This window comes from Amphiura filiformis, chromosome 14 (assembly GCF_039555335.1).
Source record: "Amphiura filiformis chromosome 14, Afil_fr2py, whole genome shotgun sequence".
Lineage (NCBI taxonomy): Eukaryota > Metazoa > Echinodermata > Ophiuroidea > Amphilepidida > Amphiuridae > Amphiura > Amphiura filiformis.
The window spans coordinates 36,345,098-36,365,913 of NC_092641.1; the positions used below are offsets into that span (position 1 = coordinate 36,345,098).

The 20,816-nt window shown below is 37.1% G+C and overlaps 1 protein-coding gene across 2 annotated transcripts in view; it reads left to right on the forward strand.

Moving 5' to 3' along the window:
• Positions 1–20,816, forward strand: part of LOC140170037 (adhesion G protein-coupled receptor L3-like) — a 117,269-nt gene that overhangs the window by 55,961 nt on the left and 40,492 nt on the right. For both annotated transcript variants that reach the window (XM_072193353.1, XM_072193352.1), the window contains exon 2: positions 7,160–7,298. In XM_072193353.1, coding sequence (XP_072049454.1) covers positions 7,284–7,298 — 15 coding nt within the window. In that variant the 5' untranslated portion in view covers positions 7,160–7,283. The remainder of the gene's footprint in view (positions 1–7,159; positions 7,299–20,816) is intronic.

Below are 20,816 nucleotides of genomic sequence, written 5' to 3' on the forward strand. Positions count from 1 at the left end.
GATACAGCAAACAGCAACAACTTGCTTCATCTGTACACGTCCTTAAAAAACGTCGATTGCAGATCAAACAGGGAAGCAGCCACTCCACGGCTATGGAATTTCACTCAATAATAATAAAGATCATCTCATTGTAAACATACATGTATACAAACAAACATAACATCATTAAGAGCAACATACACTCTATGGCTTGCACGTAACACTTTGGAAACTGGGAATTGTTTTGTTTTTAAATATTCAGTTTTTCATCTAAATCATGCAGGTAATCTCACATTTTCATGATTTTAGAAACAACTCAATTTGCCCATATATCTTCTGCCGTTTGTACAACAGCAATTTTCGTTAAGGCCGCACATGGGATGACTGCTGTATACAATGTACAAGATCATGAATCGATACAAATAAGTTTGATAAATTGCATTTTTGTTACATAAAAGACATGTCTGCATTTTAACATCGATGAAATCCTGACATTTTCTTTGGCAAGCAACTTGTTACGGAAGAAGATGTAAAAGCTGTATTACTATTAGCCCACTGATGTAGCTTGATGTATTCATTGCAGAATAATTATCCAGACTCCAGCAAGATGCAATTGATAAGCAGCGAAGAACTTCATTATGCTTACACGTGCAAGAAGAAATTAAGGTTGGTCATTGAATGGTCATTGTATGGCTAGTACCCAGCCCAGTCGCCCATGGCGGTGAATTGGCAATCTCTAGCTTTTTCTTCAAGAATATTATCGGTTTCACTATCCTAAAAATGTATTAACATGATCAATACAGAGCTTGATTTTTGGTGTGATACATCAAAAGCAAGCAAGGATATTACATTGATATGGATACCAATACATAATTTATCTTTTCAGTTTGGGTTTCTGTTTTCGGTTCTCATTGTTATTTTGAAGTGCAGCTTCCCAGCAAAGCTTCCCAGCAAAATGTTAATTTTTTCAATATTCAAAACGTGCAGACTTCACAAGTGAATAATATCGCACTGTGGTTGCGGGCGGATGTAGAAAAGAGATAATCACAACCTAATTTGCAGGGTGCTCTATGTACAATGTGCAAGTAAAAACTGTTCCAGGAAAAGGTCAGTTGCAGGACCCCCTCAACATGCTCAACTGAAGGTGTCGAGGGATGGGATCTCAGCAGGGTCAAACTCCAAGATTGGAAGACTTAAGTGCCACATTATGGTATCCAGAAGCGTGAGTGTTGTCTTCTTGTGCTACACGTTGATTCTTGTAGATAATGTCTCCAGTTGATGTCTACTAGATCATATCGTATTCTGTACATCATTGCCAGGTGACTCTGGAGACGTCGACTCTCGAGCGATGGCCACTGCAGATTTCGAAGCATGAAGTCACGCTGCTTGTACGGTGTAGTTGTTCAACACAAACAGGGCACTGCTCCGTCCGCGCGCTGCACCTGTTCGATCGGTTTGGTATCGGTGTGAGGATCTCAAGCTGTTGCGTTTTGGTATTGGTGTGAGGATCTCAAGCTGTCGCGTTTTGGTACTGGTGTGAGGATCTCAAGCTGTCGCGTTTTGGTATTGGTGTGAGGATCTCAAGCTGTTGCGTTTTGGTACTGGTGTGAGGATCTCAAGCTGTCGCGTTTTGGTACTGGTGTGAGGATCTCAAGCTGTCGCGTTTTGGTACTGGTGTGAGGATCTCAAGCTGTCGCGTTTTGGTATTGGTGTGAGGATATCAAGCTGTCGCGTTTTGGTATTGGTGTGAGGATCTCAAGCTGTCGCGTTTTGGTATTGGTGTGAGGATCTCAAGCTGTTGCGTTTTGGTACTGGTGTGAGGATCTCAAGCTGTCGCGTTTTGGTATTGGTGTGAGGATCTCAAGCTGTCGCGTTTTGGTATTGGTGTGAGGATCTCAAGCTGTCGCGTTTTGGTACTGGTGTGAGGATCTCAAGCTGTTGCGTTTTGGTATTGGTGTGAGGATATCAAGCTGTCGCGTTTTGGTACTGGTGTGTGGATCTCAAGCTGTCGCGTTTTGGTATTGGTGTGAGGATCTCAAGCTGTCGCGTTTTGGTATTGGTGTGAGGATCTCAAGCTGTTGCGTTTTGGTACTGGTGTGAGGATCTCAAGCTGTCGCGTTTTGGTATTGGTGTGAGGATCTCAAGCTGTCGCGTTTTGGTATTGGTGTGAGGATCTCAAGCTGTCGCGTTTTGGTACTGGTGTGAGGATCTCAAGCTGTCGCGTTTTGGTATTGGTGTGAGGATCTCAAGCTGTCGCGTTTTGGTACTGGTGTGAGGATCTCAAGCTGTTGCGTTTTGGTATTGGTGTGAGGATCTCAAGCTGTCGCGTTTTGGTACTGGTGTGAGGATCTCAAGCTGTCGCGTTTTGGTACTGGTGTGAGGATCTCAAGCTGTCGCTGACGTAGGTATGGGAACATGCTTCCCTGATTTTATGACTGCATTTGCTGAAGTTGCGGGTGAGGAACGCCCTGATGCAGTTAGCTTTCTTGCAGATGGAGTCAACATGGGTGTTGAAGTTCAGCTTGGCATACGTGAACACCCAAGTATTTTGTTGAGCAGGCAACTTCAAGATTTTGACCGTGGATGGAGTAGGAGGTGCAATATTTGCAATATCATTCTAATAGACAATCCTTGCTTAAATTATGAAAAATAAGTGATTAAAAGGAAACATGTGTAAGCGACAGTAAGCGTCTACATATCAAAATGACAACGACCGGAGCTTAATGGCTTAACTTCTGGACGGACCAACCTGAGAGTATCCTAATTAGACGTAACTAGGGAAGTTAAATGGATTATGAGAGGGGAAGCTGATATCATATCCGGGGTAATTTGCTGGTATCTAATCTATTCGACATGAGGTTATCGAGAGGACGATGGGATAAACGGGCTCTTGCATGTGCAATTAAACACTTTTCACCATCTTGTTTCAATGCCTGACATGATGAGTAAGAACATGGTCACCCATGGTAAAAAGAATAAAATGAACAGAGTTAAGGAATTAAATCTAATACGGGAACTTACTTTTTGCAACTTTGCGGTGTTGCGTCTGGAACCACCAGACTTCATGACGTGATAGACCGCTAGCTATCGTCCCGGTGGTCCGTTCCCATACATGAGATAAGCTAAAGCGGAGTCCTCCTTTCTTGTTCAGTGATGGTTGCTCAATGCGTTCCCAAATGGCTTCTTTTATGCCTCTCTTATGCCATTATTCCTCTTGATCCAGAATAACGACTTCCTCGTTCTTAATTGAGTGTCCTTTAAGTGGAGCCAGCCTAGCGGGTCAGTTGCTTGATGAAGTCTGGTGGTTCCAGACGTAACTTAGTAATAAAGTAAGTTCCAGTATTAGATTTAATTCTCTGTTTGAAACTACTGCATGACTAAAAACATAGAATAAAATGAGTTAATTAAATATAAACTTAAATACTTATTTTGAGTTGAATTGATATTATACTTTGAGTGTTTCTCTTCGCTGTAATAAGCTGACATATAACCATCTAGCCGAATTAACCAGAATATTATAGCCACCGACCCGAGATGAAGAATATTTTGAAAACATTTTACTTAAAGTCACTCATTTTCAATAGAGTTGCTGTGCTGTACATCATTATAATCAGTTTTGTGTACCTTGTTTTTACTTCGAAAGCAGACTAATTAAAAACAAACATTAAAAATATCCCTCTCCCAAGTAGACATAACCTACTTTGGGGAGCAGATTCAGAAACACGCACCTAGTAATAATGTCATTTATTTGCAGATGGTACGCATGGCAAGAGTGAAATTCCTGATATGATTAGATGTTGAGATGCGATGTTGACCCTATGCTTGTGAATCAACATTTCTTTGATATTGACATACCTGGTCTCTCATCAACCAGTCTGATTTACCTTTCTTATTTATAGCTAGCTGTTATACCATTGGTCTCTGTACTGTCCACGTATACAGCTAGAGGAAGGTTTATCTGTGCGTAAATCAATGCAAAATGAGGACGAATATGAATGTATATTAATTTTGTAACCATATAAATAAAAACGAAATCATTGACAATACCCTTTTTTTAAACTCCGATCCCACACACCTCAAGCTCATAATCGTGATGTTACAAGGGGAAAGGAAAATTGTTGACACAAAAAACTTGCAAGTTTCTCTTTGCAGGATATTTTAATGAGTTTAAGCGCAATATCGTAAAGAAGGAATTATAAAATTAGCTAAATGTAGGCTATACACCGTATTCGCTGACAAATCTATCTTGTGTGCTCCCGTAATGGGTTTTGCGCACTATCACAATAATGACTCCACCATGGCCTTGATATGGTGATTGCATGGGAAGACCAACACTTGTAGTAATAATATAGAATGTGTTTTTTGTTAATGGACTGATACAAATATTGAAGGAGAAAAAAAAAAAAACAAAGGAAATGGTAATTGTGTAATATTGTGCACAAGAGAATTTCAGAGTCAGTGCACTTTTGTCAATAATCAAGTCATGCCATTGGATAGCATTAGTCTACAGACCATGTACATATATTATTCATAGGGAGATTAACTACTGGGAGCCACACACTATGGGCCCTTTTTGTGTTTCTTTTTTTATAAAAAAAATAAAAATGTTTTACAGAAATTTACATTTTATTGAAAGAATTGTCTTAAAACTCCAATGGTTAGGCCTTCACACAGTCCCGTACACAGTACAGTAAACAAAAATCTGTGCTCATTGCCACGTGGTTTATGGAAGGGAGACATGTCCTTGGATTAGAAATGCAAAACTTGGAAAAAAGAATTGATTTTCCATTACACCAGGACTCACGCCACAAAGAGTTGTCTGACCTTTTGAAACAAAACCTTAATACAATGTTAATATAGGTTACGAAAGAAATGCATTGTTTACTCTTGGTTTTTTATTTTGATAACCAGATATGGTGATTGTACGCGCTGAGATACAGATTCAGATTTCTCATGTTTCACATAAACTATTCTTTACAACACGCCTATCAGATATTTACATTTTTATTTTTATTTGAAACCAATCCTCTTGCATCCCATGCAGTACCATTTTACACCTCTCCCGTTTTCTAACGTTGTTTTATAGAAGTTAATGTTATCCAAACGATTTCATTTCAAACTATTGCATTGTTCAGCACATCACAATATGGAAAGGTTTGGCTGCAAAACGATTCTCTTATAACGATTCTCTATGAACAGTTTCCACCTCGATACACCTGAGCGCACAATTTCGTCCAAGAGCTTCCAAGCAAGCAGTGAATTGTCTTTACACAGTCTTTGTTTACACTACACGGTTGAGTGCATAGCATCATAAGAGCTGTGGGAGCTAGTGGAAAATAGGCATCTGTGATTGGTTCTTGGCAAAACCTCAAGTGTTCCCTTCATCCAATCAGAATCTTTTTATATCGAACGAAAGCTAACACTTCCCCCTAAAAGCACCTTTTTTTTTCATTAGGTCAACAGATAACGCAATTCAATGTTTATAGCAAGGAGAATGTGGTAAATCTGCTGAAAACGACCTATTCAAGGACAGATTTTAAGTCATTAAATGAAAGAGCACACTTGTATTGTCCATATACTAGCTTCATTTCAATGAGCAATTACCAATTCTCTTTAAATTGCATATCTTGTGCGAAAAGTTACTAGTTTCGCCTGTTTTGTCATACGGTTGTAAATTCAAGGGACAATGACTTTACAAATTAATATGTTCTGCGCCCACATCAAAACTCCCATTGGACGCTCGTGAGGTCGAATGCGTTTCAAGCAAATAACGATGGATACTGCACTGTGTTAAAGGACCGCCAGGGTTCCAAATTTATGGTAATAAATAAAACTCTCTTGGAACGGGCGCGGGAACAAGCGGTACTTAAACTCACGCTTTTCTAATTACAAACATAACTTAAGATCAATTCCAATAACCTTCGATGTTTTAGGTAAAATAGTTTGCGTTGATTTTTTTCGGCATTTGCTTTCATTACGTCAGATGAGTTGCGCATGCGTAGTAACTTACTAACCAGATACATGGTGGTATATGTGTGGGACGGCTTGGCTGCAAGTGCGCCACACTCCGGGATGCTTTAATTTCCCAATTTACTTATGATATATTTTGTGGCTTCATGAACTGCGGGGCTCTATCTGTTTGAACTCCATCAGTTGAAAATCTTAACTATGGACGTCAGCAGTCCCAGCCCTGCAGGGCTTGAGGTACGTGGCTATGAACAACACTCGGTAGCGAAGCTGTACCAGGGCTGTACCGAGGTATTAGGTCGCAAATCATTACCTGATACAGATTACTACATCTATTTATTTGCCGTGTTAAAGGTCAAATAAGCAAAGTTTTAGTATGGTAGCAAACATAAAGAATGGGATTAACAATATTGAGTCCTACCTGTATAATCAAAATTCATAATTCATGCAACACCTAATGGATTATGAGAAGAGCCGGGTTCTTAGCATTTGCCACGCGTATACTACATTAATGTCAATGTACTATTGGTAATCTCTCAACACCTAATCACATTCATATTATTAGGATTGCAATTAAATTAATAAGATAATTATAAAGATGCATAACATTTGAATAAGTGAAATAGTATGTATGTCTGCAATGAGACTATTTACACAGACTTTCCCGATAAAAATTGCCGGATGCACTTATTTTGTTATAACTCTAAAATAACATTTCAAAAGGAACGTGCAGCATACTACGTTTCCTACAGATCAGTACAAATGGCTACAAATACACGGATAGTTATGTAGCGTGGGTCACGTTTATCCATAAGCCATTTCAGATTTGTACTTATTCATTATAGAGTTATTTGATGTCAATTTTCATTTCATTTATAATCAATTTCTAGGTATTTTGCGTTTATTTAAATGCGTCTAAATGATTAATATTGCTATGCAAATACTCATACCATGTGAAGAAATACTCAAAATTTGGAATGACCAATCTCTTTTGTAGTTTTGATGTAAAACATTAATACGCCTCAAAATTACTGCTTTATAGTATGTGGTAGACTAGTATTTAAATACTAGACGGACAGGAGTCTCATCTTGAAGAACCTGAATTAAATTACAAGTTTAAATAAATTAAATATTGTATAAATGAACATTTCCTGAAATCATTCACATCTGGCTTCAATTTGCTAATGGTACATTACTTTTCCTTTTTCTTCAGCTTCTTAGATGATACAAAACCGAGCGTTCTACTGAGTGGTGATACAGAGACTGTCCAAGTATTACCATTTCAAGAGGACATCCATAATCAATATAAGAAGGTGAAATGAGTGGAATGAAGTGAAATGAGTGGAATGAAGGTAAGTCAAAACCAGTGGGCTGCAAAAAACATTTGCTAATCATTACGAAACAACATTATTATTCTCAAATTTGTGCAATTGTTTGTGTGAATGGTGTAAACTAAACGGAATAAAAGCACTGGAATAAAAGTCGAAAAAACAAAACAATCAAAATCACGTGCAATTATTTGCAAGATCTTCAATGCTTCTACAAACAAAGCAGGTGTTTTGCATGGTGCATACAATTTTCTTTAACCGAAGTACTAGCGTATGGCGCTATTGGGTAATTTTTGAGTTAGCATCTACATGTAGGAAACGTTAGCAGTAGAACCAATGTTTTTGGCATCCGGACACCTCAATGGATAAAACTAGAAATGGTTCCATTTTCTTCTATGCCCCATGTTTCTCAAAAGGTGTCGAAGGTCATAATAGGATCAAAATGTAATATTTATTCTATCATGTTGTAATACACCTCAAACTATCAACATCGCATACAGGTCAAACTATACCTTTCCTGAATCCTTATGACCCGAGGAATATATCATAATCCAAGCGCTTTTATTTTTGTGTATCTGAACGACCTTTGACCTCTCCGTTCTATGCTATGGTTTCCAGAAGGTCATTTTGGAGCCTATCCAAACATACTACTACACGATATACCACACTCCCAATGTTAAAATGAACGTGGTTGTATTTACCATTGTATCAGAAAAGGATAAGATGTCGTGAAAGATTATCAAAGATGTGAATCTATACCAGTTTGTTATCACCCTTTTTCGATCCTTTTTCATATCTTGGGGTTAAATCCTATTAGCTGAAGGAAATACGAAATCAAATTGCGCTGTCTGTGTTTTAAATTATTCAGTGTGTTATCCCGTTAACCTAAAAATGAGACTCGTTGAACTGAAGATGTGACGGATTGGTTAAATGCTACAATTCATCAAGTGATACACAAATTGATGGTTGCTTAAAAGCGCTGCCGGGAAAATGTTGTGTGGTGCGGAAGTTAAAATCAATTTACCTATAATGAAGCATGTGTAAAAAAGCTATATTTTTTGACAAACACTGCAAATTGTTTCAAATATTATTCAAAACAACACAGAATTAAGAAAAAAAAGCAAACAAACACCCTCACAAACGCACCCCAACAAACACACCCCACAAAATAACCACACACACCCCACACCGACATACCAAAAATAAACAAACATGGCAGCAAATCCTAACCAATTTAATCTGTCATATGCACAATATAGTGAACCAATGTATCAGCAATTTACCACGTATATTAAATATATCGATGGAATTTATTTATGATCACATTATAAAGTAAAGACTGTACCTTTGTCTTTCAAACCACATACGGGCAATTCCACGGTAACTCGTGCTACACTTATGGGCATCCTTTTACAAACTTGATGCCACCTTCCAAACTCATTTGAGTGGAATCTTGATTTTGTGTATTTTGATACCTAAAATGCAAGGGTAGATCATTATAGTATTGCTAAATGAGGATATCAACGTTTATACGCATGGGACAGCTGTGAAAACCGGTAACTCGTGCTACGAACAGAGCACATATCACCCCGATATCTTCGTGTCATTGCCCTGATAGTAGGTCGAATCCACTAATTCTTCAACAGCCACCCATGGCGAGTTTGTTCCGCCATGTTTGATAGTTTCGATAGAGGGGCCGAGGGACTCAGACTAAGTATGAATTACGATAGATGTGTGTACGTTTCTTTCCCAATGCGCATGCGCCGCAGACACTCATCAGATTAGAGGACTCATTGTTTACATTCTGCGCATCTAATTAGTAATTACGCATCTTTCTCTAGAAAATTCGATTTTGTCAGTTTTTGATTTCAAGGCCCGGCTTGGAGTTCTAGGCCACGACAGAAGCTTACCATATTCTTTTAACACATTATTCACCGGAAAGCCTTACAATAGGTTTTACAGAAATCAAAAATAACGGAATATATAGATTTCTACACAGGTGGAGATGTTCAATGAATATCAATAGCAGATACGCCACCACATAATGTTTCTCTTTTTATATTATAGCTTGGAATAAATACCAGAATTACCTCAAGTGGCCACTCAAATCACCTCAATATAACTATTTGGTTTAGGAATGTGCTCTTATTGTCACTGAGTTGTCAATTCTATACAAACAGTGATACACTACAAGCCCCCTATTGTACCCTGCAGTATGATTTTGACTCTGGAATAATGGAAAGACAACTCTATAACGAATACTACATCGTTGAGCGAAGCGATAGCGATTGGTTGTAGCCAATGAGATAGAGCTTCTTTTGTTGCGTTGGTCAAATATAATCGCTCAGCGACGGAGTATAAATTCAGCTTATTTTATAACTTAGTAGCGCCTGTCGGTGCATATTACGGAGCCTTGTGATTCGCTGCAGGGCGTATTTCTATTGGTTCGTTTGCCGCCCGTACAAAAATAATTATTTACCTGGTGTTGACGCTGTGCAGAGGCCATGCTAAAAACTCATTCATTTTTATTTTGGTGGTGTCCTAAAACAACAACAACAACAATACTATAAATCCTAATTGGATATGATAGGTAACTACTACGTTCATGTATATCTTGATATACCTTAGATATATAGATTGCCCTTCATAGTTTTACATTTGCTTGCAAAAACATGTGCTACGATAACTCGTGCTACGATAACTCGTGCTACAGTTTGTCCGATGGAAACGAATTAAATGATAAATATATTAACAAAATAAAAAAACCGATGGAAACGAATTAAGTAAAAAAATTAAAAAACAAACAAACAAACAAACATTAACAAAAAAAAAAAAAAACCCATCATAGAATAGGTAAATTTCAATATTCCCTGTTATATTCATTAACACGCGATATTCACAATTCCCGTGCCGAAATTATCCAGTGCAATGTCGTCGTGGTTATTTGTGCTCAATTGTTGAGAGCCGGCTGTTTTTATTCATTTTTATGGTTAATATGAGTTTCTTTTGGAAACCAACTGATTTCAGATAGACAGTTTGGATGTAGGCCACACCACAGCACAGCTGGCATCCTCACCATTCTAACTCAAGGGTGGTCCAACTCCCTGGACAGAGGCAACGAAGTGCGTCTGATTGCCCTGGACATCAAATGAGCATTTGACAAGGTCTGGCATAATGGCCTTTGCTCGAAACTCATGGCAAAAGGAGTATCCGGCAAGCTGCTCACCTGAATTAGGAGCTACCTGACAGATCGTTCCATCAAAGTTGTCTTATCTGGCCAGTCATCAAGTACTTCCTCCATCAATGCATCAATTCTCTAGGGGTCAATATTGGGTCCGCTTTGGTTCTCTGTCTTCATTGATGACCCGGGTGATGAGTGTGAAAACCAGCTATACCTCTACGCAGATGATTCCACCTTGTTTTGCGAGATTACATCGAGAGACAACCCTGACGCTTTTACTGCTAGCCTAAACAGGAATCCAATCAAGCTAGATCTTCTGTTTGGTACCACCGAACTGGCTGAGAAGGAGGAGCTGGAGATCCTAGGAGTCACAGTTGACAGCAAGCTGACCTGGACAAAGCACATCTCCAACGCCTTATCCAGAGCAGGGCAGAAGCTAAGCGCTCTGAGGAGAGTTGCAAATAAACCTGATGTGGGAGGCAGAGCAACCGTCTATAAGGCCCAAGTTCGCAGTGTGATGGAATACGCCTCACTGTCTTGGATGAGTGCCAGCGCCACCACTCTAGGATTATTAGACTCTATCCAGATAAAGGCCCTTCGAATCATAGGTGTGAGCGAAGAGGACGCGATTGCAGAGCTGAACATCAGCAACAGTCCTTTACAAAATGCACACCAGCTTGTGCCACCAGATCTGAAGGCACTGCTACCAAGGCCATTTGTAGTCTGAAGAACTGTCAGCTCCAGCTTGTCCATGCCTTGCCAAGCTCTCACAATACCAGTTTCTAGAACCATATCTACTGACAGGACCTTAATCCACACCGCAGTTCACGTTTGAAATAGCCTACCAGATGGAGAAGTCCGATACGTAAATTAACTGATAACGGCGCACCATCCTTCAAGAGTAGAGTGCATAAACATTCTCATTTCATGTGCCTGATATTTATTAGTTACTGTACCCCTTCACTCTTGTTGTTCCTAAGCTGCTGTGAACCACTAATTGGCCCAATGTGGTTGTCTTTTTATAGTGCCTAGGTGCCTATACAAGTTCTTGACTTGTGCCACTCTTCATGGGCTATTGTTCACTCTAGCATTTTATATTAAAAAAGTCATAGGTGCTGGCGTTGTCCTATTGCATTTGTTCATTTGTGTATGGAGAGTTTCTTTTGATGGGACATTACACTATCGGTTTCAGGGCGTCGTTCATTGAATTCAGCGGGCTGCTATTTGAAATGCTTTTATATTATTACAAAACGGATCGTGGTGATTGCCTTGACAAACCTAATAAATAATTCACACCAGGGATTAATAAGTCACGGGGTGCGGACATTTCATTAGTCGCAAACCATCGGGATACAGATTTGCGTTGTAAATGAACGCGTTAACGCATCCCCTTGATGAATGTCAGCCCACTATGTGTTTTCAGCCATAGTGACTGTAGATCATTGATTTTATGCTAATGCTGTTACGTTATCAAGTGTGTGCATCATGTGTACATGTGTTGTTTGCTAGATACAGAGCTCATGTGATCATAGAGAACCGCCATCAAAATAATTATGGGGCCACACGTCAACTTTCATTACATACTGACTGACCCTCGTATATGGTCAATTCCAGCGAAAGCGGGACAAAATTCTCTCTATGTTAACTTTCCACTTTAAAATGTCATTAATAAAGGAAATCACGTTATTGATGGAGCATTTCATGTCACGTCCAATGTGCTCTCTTTGTGCATATAGGCCTTTACTAGCAAGTCATACCAGGGGACAAGTTATGATGGCTTAAATGAATTGGCGTTACCCACGAATCCAAAGATAAAGCATCATATATGTCATTGAATGTCCTTCAATCAAAATGAAATTATTACCGTTAGAAAGACGTTTGCATGATCTCTCATCATATGTCAAACGATTGAATTCCACCAAAGTTTGTGGACTCTAGAGGCCATTAAGGGGGTACTACACCCCTCAATAAATTTGTGACTATTTTTGCATTTTTCTCAAAAACTAATAATACCCTGGTAACAAAAGTAATATGTATATTATAGGGGCAAGGAATCCAATTACTAAAATCCAAATTTCAGTGACCCAAGACAAGCGGTTCGATACTTGTGATAGAAAATGAGGTACCGCTAGGATGTACCTCATTTCCTATCATATTTACTGAACCGCTTGTCTTGATTCACTGAAATTTCAGTGTAGTAATTGGATTTCTTGCCCCAATAATATACATAACCTTTGTTACCAGTGTGTTATTATTTTTGAGAAAATGCAAAATAGTCACAAATTTACCACAGGGTGTAGTACCCCTTAAGTCAATTTGGCTAATAATTTTGTTACCCGCGTATCAAAAATAAAATGATCGTTCTGAAAAATGTTAAGTGAATATGCAATAAATGACTATATCATGAAACGAAGTTTCGTTCTATAATTCTGAGGTCCAAGTGATTATTTTATGCAAATACGTTTTACCCATAAAATTCCATAAAAGCAAATTTGACGTTACCCACGTATCAACTGTTACCCACGAGTCCAGCAAATATAATTGCCATAACTTAAATTAACATTTAATGACTTTGGACACTGAATTTAGTTTGACAAGCGCTTAAAATTGTAAATCGTAAAAATACGTTCACCACTTTAAAAAAGAATCTACGACGGTTTAAACTTTTGTTACCCACGAATCCCGAATAGATGCTAACCTTGAAAAACAAGGAGATTGTTTATTTTAAGTTTAAATCAGCACATATTCAAGCCATGGGTATGCTATAATTTTTACAGTACTTACAGTTTATGCACCTAAGAAACGCAAACCCCAAACGGTACTATAGTACATATAGCTTTACCCACGAATTCGGCGTTACCCACGAATCCAAGGATTTACTCGTAAATTATATGTTTCTTATGCATCTTAACATTTCGAAAACATGCGAAATAGGTTCCAAAACAGTCCTGTTTAATAGCGTCCTCTTGAAGGTATACTGAAGCTGCATCATGAAGTTTTGATTGATTATCCTAAATTACCATTTTTTGGGTAAATGCAATTGGTTAGAGAAACGGGAATCATTGAAACACAATGGAGGAATAACCGCATGATGGTTTCCAACCTTCTGTAATATTTTCTATTTTGCCGCTTACCAATACATACCTTCAAATATGTGTTACCCACTAACATTTTGGTTACCCACGAATCCCTACTTAAATTATAGTTAACAATGTATTGATAGTGTTTTAGTACATAGGAACTGTCAAACACGATTTAATAGAATATTGCTGCATGAAAATATGGAATGATTTTACTAAAATAATAATATAAAACTGTTTGCTCTGTCTATTTGAATTTGGCAACTTCATTATTCTCAACATTTTTATACCCAAAATGCCATAATGATCCATTCTAAATATTCCATGTAGTTTGTATTTTGATTAAAATTCAATTTAGTGCCATTGCAGCCTGAATTATTGACATACGGAAAGGTAGTTTTTATTTTTATTTAAAAAAATTAATAGGAATTGCTATTTTCCAGACGCTGTTACCCACGAATCCATCCGAGATCCTCATCCTGCGACGAGATACAAAATCTAACTTTATATTTATATGAAGCATTTATTCTAATCTTTCGAAATAATACAGTAATGTTAAATGACAGCCACTTTGGAAAGAGTTCGAAGAATTGACACAATCTTAACTGTACACCTGGTTCTTTCTTAAAATTTGTTATAACCAAAATATTTCTTTGTAGATATATGTAATAAAATTCTATTTTACGTTCAAAGTCTTCACCGATTTCTAGTGTATATGAGTCACACATAAAATATTAAAAGATATTAAAGAAAGTGAAATTTTATGGCGTACAACAGGTGAAAAAGGCTTGAATTCGTGGGTAACATGCATATGCGCATTTAACACTTTATTTGGTCTAGCAAGAAAAGTCATTTTTCAATCCGATGGCACTTCCACCTGATGATTCACTAGATATGATCGTCTCATTTGATGTCTAGAATTGAAAAGGAAAACATTTTCAAAATGGCCCCCAGAGAGAATTTTGTCCCGCTTTGGCTGGAATTGACCATATACAGAGGAAAATTTCAATTTCACTTTATTTCAAATGATTGCCTTTTTAAAGATTGAATTGAATTGCTGATTTGAGACACCTTGATGGCATTGGTTCTATACCAAATTCTATTTTTTTTTAAATATTGGAGAAATTTACGTCACCATGCAACATCCATCTACTCTTATGCTAAAATAGAATGTCTTATTTGAAATAGAATACGTCCTCACAGAAGCTAGACGATTTATAGCCCCGTCTGAATTACTAGACTGCTTCGCAGTCTTGATTGTTTTATTGTGGTATCTTGATAGCTGTTTATAATGATCGATAGGGGGTGATGGTGGTTATATTGATCAGTTGATCAGATGATACAAGACTACGAAATAGTCTACGTGTGAATCAGATATATAGCTCTCGCTCCTCGGGTGGAAGTATATACGAAAAGGTTATTAAATATAATACGAAAACATATTTTTTATATGAAATATTTGTAATGAAATATTTGAAATTTACACGAGAACAAGCACCTTTCCAATGAGTTCAAACGTGCCTATTATGGCTAGCGGTTCTTTAATCAGCATTTTCTATCGCCACGTTCGAGATTCTACTTATTTATGTGGGTTTCAAAATGGCAGTGCGTAGAGTGCAAACAAATGAAACCCCTTAGGACTATAAGGGACAACGTGAAATGATAGGAGTATACGAGTACAGGGGAATGACTGTGTTTGCAATCGATGTTGGTATTGCTTTTTCGATGTTGGTATTGCCGTTTCGAATTTTCTTCCAAATATAAATTCTGGATTTCTTTCTCACAATATTACAAAGTGGTAAGGACTGAGCGTTAGACTGTCTTAAGGAATCGTGAGTCAGTCGTTTAGTTTTATGCCTATTTGAGACCCGGGATTTGAGAGTGCGATTTTCACTCCACAAAGATGTGTCATTCCCTAATAATAATATGGCTCTTCAAAGAGTGGGAATCACCCTTTACATTAAGAGAGTAGCCCGATGTTCCTGTTTTAAGACATCAGTGCAAGGACGGTCAATCTATGTATATAGTACAATGAATGAATGATGAATAACATGCAAATAAACATACATGTAGAATTCTGTATCGCATAATAATTGTTATCCGAGGATGTAATACGGTGCCTTCAGTAGCGTAGTCAGCGGGAATGGACAGGGGATCAGAGTGACCCCTGGCAAAAAATTAAAGAGAAATCGGGAAGACAAATGGGAAAAAGAGCCAGTTTGCTATCAAAATTTATCCCAATCATGGGCCAAAATAAAGTAAAATATAAAACCCAATTTTTATATGCACATTGTCCCAATAAAGCCCTTCATGGAAGCTCGAAGACTTTACATGTGGAATCTGTCTAAAAAACCCAATATATCTCACTGATAATACCGGGCCACCACCACCACCAAAAAAAAAAATCGGGTATTCTTATTTGCCCTCGTTACAACATAACTCAAGAACCAAATAAAGCCATATAATGTGTGATTTGCTCCACAACAATGCCCTCTATTTTTCCTCGAATTTCTACTTTTTTGCATGATTGTAATGCCCACTGGTGTACCCGTGAAAGACTAATGAAAGACTATAATAAATCACCAATTCCCCTATAGAGCTCCAAAGTTAAGCGGTTTTCTCAATTTTACCTCATTATTTCGGCTTAAAATAATCAGAAAATCTCACTAATCTTCAGTTTGTGTTAATTCAAATCTCAATGTGGTTTCATTTGTAATTGTTTCCCCTCAAGTGTAATGGTCAGTATCCTGTTGGCAATAACTATTGCAATGAAAAACCCTCAAGTATTAGATACAGCTAAACGACGAAAACAATCTAAATTTAACAAAACTTGCACGTTTGTAATTAGTGATGCTATTGTTGCCTCGCTGTCTTCACTATTGGTAAATACCAATTTCCTTTATGAATAAACACGTGAATAAAAATCAACTCCGAAAATGATGTTTTATAAGAAGCATTACAAATTTCCAGGAAGAAAATGTGAAAAGAATTTTGCCAGAGAAGCAATGCGAGCAACTTTAGTGATCAAAGACACGGGCACCGAAAAAACCCCAAAAAACCAAAAAACCAAAAAACCAAAAAACAAAAACAAAACAAACAACCCCTCCCCAAAAAATAAAAATAAAACAACAACAAGAAAACGTTTGAATTTGTGGTAAAATATAGCAACCACAGACATATCGCAAGTTCACTTCCTTGAAGACATACTACAAATAAAACCACTAACACGATAGAGGTCAATCAATAAACGAGGGCAATTGGGCAAATATTCAATACATTGTTCCTTTTAATAGATGAAATGTTTGTTGGTAAATTACCATTGAGAAAACGCATTTGTGAAGAAGTCATAATATTGAAGATAAAAAATCAGGTCATGTAAAGAATGGATATAGAAGAAAGATTAGATCAATAATATGATCCATAAAATCAGAGATTCGCTGAATCAAACATGAGATGTCTTCAAGTTCCGTTGTTACTCTCTCCCAGGGTTCATGAGTTTCCTAAAAAATTGAGTTTTCTATGTTAATTTTGATAATTGGTGATAAAAGATATTAGAAAACGTGTTTCTCCCAAAATAGAATGCTTAAACTTAAATTAGTCTTTGTACAAGTCTTTGGCAAGGATTGTAGAATTCAGGATGTGACAATAAGTAATTTGCATGTGTCCAATTCTTATGTTAATAGCAGAGGATGTTGATATGTCTGCCTTTTGTACAAATGTGACACAGTTGACCGACACCTTGCATTTGGATTGTGTGCAAATATCTGGTGTTTTCATCCTTTTATTTAACATTCAAAACATTGACTTTTATGAATAAAATAAAATTAATGCAGTGGGACAATATGAATGTTTTCTATAAGAAAATCAAATTTAATTTGATAAGTCTCGAATATTAGCTTGTTGGCTGCAATTTTAAAATTTACCATTTTGTGTGTGTGGTAATGGGGACCTTGCCTTTAAAATTAGGTTTTATTGATCAAATTTCCCAATCATAGTGCATTGAAGGAATGTATTTAAGCCTCCTCTGTGTTAATAGCATATTGTTATCAAAATGATGGTCTGACCTTGCTAGAGGGCGCTCATAATATCCACAGACAGAGCTTGACTCGAATTATATATTGAGTTAAATGCGCAATTAAATAGCTGTCAAATGATCGGCTTTCCATGATAGTTTACCATTTTTGTTATAAAATAAATGTAACTGTTCAATTTATTGTGTGTAAACGTCAATTTGTACGTGAATTTTTAGCATCAAACGTGCCGAGCTCGGGTGAATTCTAACTAAATCTAGTAATGTCAAATTCTGCTGCATCGCCCCATCTGGATTCTATTAAAATAATATTGAATTCTAACAGACAAATTCCAGTAAACCAGGATTTATCAGCAGTTTAAAGAGATGTTAACTGAACAAGATAAACAATCGAGTATACACATGACAATTAACTACATGTAAACCAGCCGCCAATCTTAAAATATGTAACCAGTCAAACATTTGTTGGTTCATTTGTGCTTTACTATAACACCACAGTCACTATTGTGTGATTTTCTTTACCTAATCATAAAATCAATAATTCATGCCAGGAGCCAAATACCATTATATCTGATTAGTGAAAATTGATATTTTTTTACAGGACAATGAGGAGGACATGATTACGAACAAACATACAAATACGGCGCCATGATGCAAGGTCATGTGATGTATCATATGTTTTTGTGACTTCAAATACTCGCTTGCATTCATATTTTATATACCCGTCATGCCTTTCTTTCGTCTGTTTGCGAGTAAGTCCTAATTTCGACATTACTATAGCAAAAGACATTCGCTTTAATATCAAATTAGAAGACTTTCTTGGAAAAATAAATCACTGCTGCCTGATGGGATCATAGTAGTTGATCCACTTCCGTCCGGTCTGACCGCGATCGAAGGCGTTTTTACTCTCTTCAACAGGTTCGATTTACTAAACTTACGACACCTTTATGTGGTGACCTCAATCACATGGGCCGCATAAAAGTTGATGTGAATTATTTAATATTATTCAAAAACCACTTAATGAAAATTGTTTGGACCCATCGCTATGGTAATTAATCCGTTTACATCACTACTTCTACGGCGAATTATGGAATTATAAATTATTGAAATAATAAAATTATCATTACGTGAAGGTCCGGCAAATGAAGTCTATAGCATTTGGCAGCTACTTGATAAGGCCTTTTGCATTTCTCTGACGCAGACACAGTGTTCCTTTTTTGCCACATCCATGCACTCATCACATGATGAATGCACTTTCCTGCCTAATGGGGTGTGTATTCGATGAAGTATATAATCAGCACTGACGAGTAAAGTGCGTGTTTAAAGGGTAACATTGGTATGTTAATTATTACATATTAATATATAAGGAAGAATATTCCACAATGGTATAGGGTACACTGAAAAGTCAGCATGCTTAAGGTCACGTCCGTCCAGGTTAACACATTTGCAGCTATTTGACATATTGTAAGAGAAATATAAATGAATATAGACTTTTGCTGGTTGGTTGGATTTATGACAGGGCATGGTACTGCTGATTATGTACACTCTCATTTATAATTTGATTATAATTAGTTGGATTTATGACAGGGCATGGTACTGCCGACTATGTACACTCTCATCTATAATTTGATTCTAATTAGTTGGATTTATGACAGGGCATGGTACTGCCGACTATGAACACTCCCATGTGTGATTTGATTATAATTAGTTGGATTTATGACAGGACATGGTACTGACGACAATGTACACTCTCATCTGTGATTTGATTATAATTAGTTGGATTTATGACAGGACATGGTACTGACGACAATGTACACTCTCATCTATAATTTGATTATAATTAGTTGGATTTATGACAGGACATGGTACTGACGACAATGTACACTCTCATCTGTGATTTGATTATAATTAGTTGGATTTATGACAGGACATGGTACTGACGACTATGTACACTCTCATCTATAATTTGATTCTAATTAGTTGGATTTATGACAGGACATGGTACTGACGACTATGTACACTCTCATCTATAATTTGATTCTAATTAGTTGGATTTATGACAGGGCATGGTACTGCCGACTATGTACACTCTCATCTATAATTTGATTCTAATTAGTTGGATTTATGACAGGGCATGGTACTGCCGACTATGTACACTCTCATCTATAATTTGATTCTAATTAGTTGGATTTATGACAGGACATGGTACTGCCGACTATGTACACTCTCATCTATAATTTGATTCTAATTAGTTGTATTTATGACATGGCATGGTACTGCCGACTATGTACACTCTCATCTATAATTTGATTCTAATTAGTTGGATTTATGACAGGGCATGGTACTGCCGACTATGTACACTCTCATCTATAATTTGATTCTAATTAGTTGTATTTATGACAGGGCATGGTACTGCCGACTATGTACACTCTCATCTATAATTTGATTCTAATTAGTTGGATTTATGACAGGACATGGTACTGACGACTATGTACACTCTCATCTGTGATTTGATTATAATTGGTTGCATTGATGACAAGGCATAGTACTGACGACTATACACACTCTATTCGATTCTAATTAGCTGGATGGTACTATGTACACGGTTGTCTGGGATTTGATTATTTTTTAACACCAATAAATTCTCATGAAACAAGATAGACAAAATCTTACGGGTTTTACCTTATACCACGATACCACCCTGCCCATTAAAAAAACAAGAGAAAAATGCGGATTTAGTTGTATATTATTTGTGCAGTCAGTTTCCCTTTAACACTGATTAGAGGAGGAAATGTCTTTTATATCACATACATGATCACGTCCTTTTATGGGAGTATCACGACGTATTCGACATGATAAATTGTCTCCACAAACATAAGAGTTTATAGATGCTTTTTGATGATAATTGCCAGTTTATTTTCTATAGTTCCCTTTTAATATTGATAAGAAAAAGATCTTTGTTTGATAAACACGTCATATTTGAATGTCGCAAAACGTAGAAAGTTATTTTTATAATCTTCCCGTTACTATCTGATTGTGATATCCTGGCAGTCTTTTCTAATTAGGAAGACGATCAACGTCTAGGTGTTGTGCACTACAAATCATTGTGTTTTTTTTAAAAGTTAAAGTCAGTTTCGGATATAGCGTCTTGATTGAGCATTGTGTGCTCTCGTTTAAGGGGATCATGACCTAGCGGTGTTTGGCATCAAATGTTGAGACTATTAAAGCTAACACACAAGAGGATGGTATGG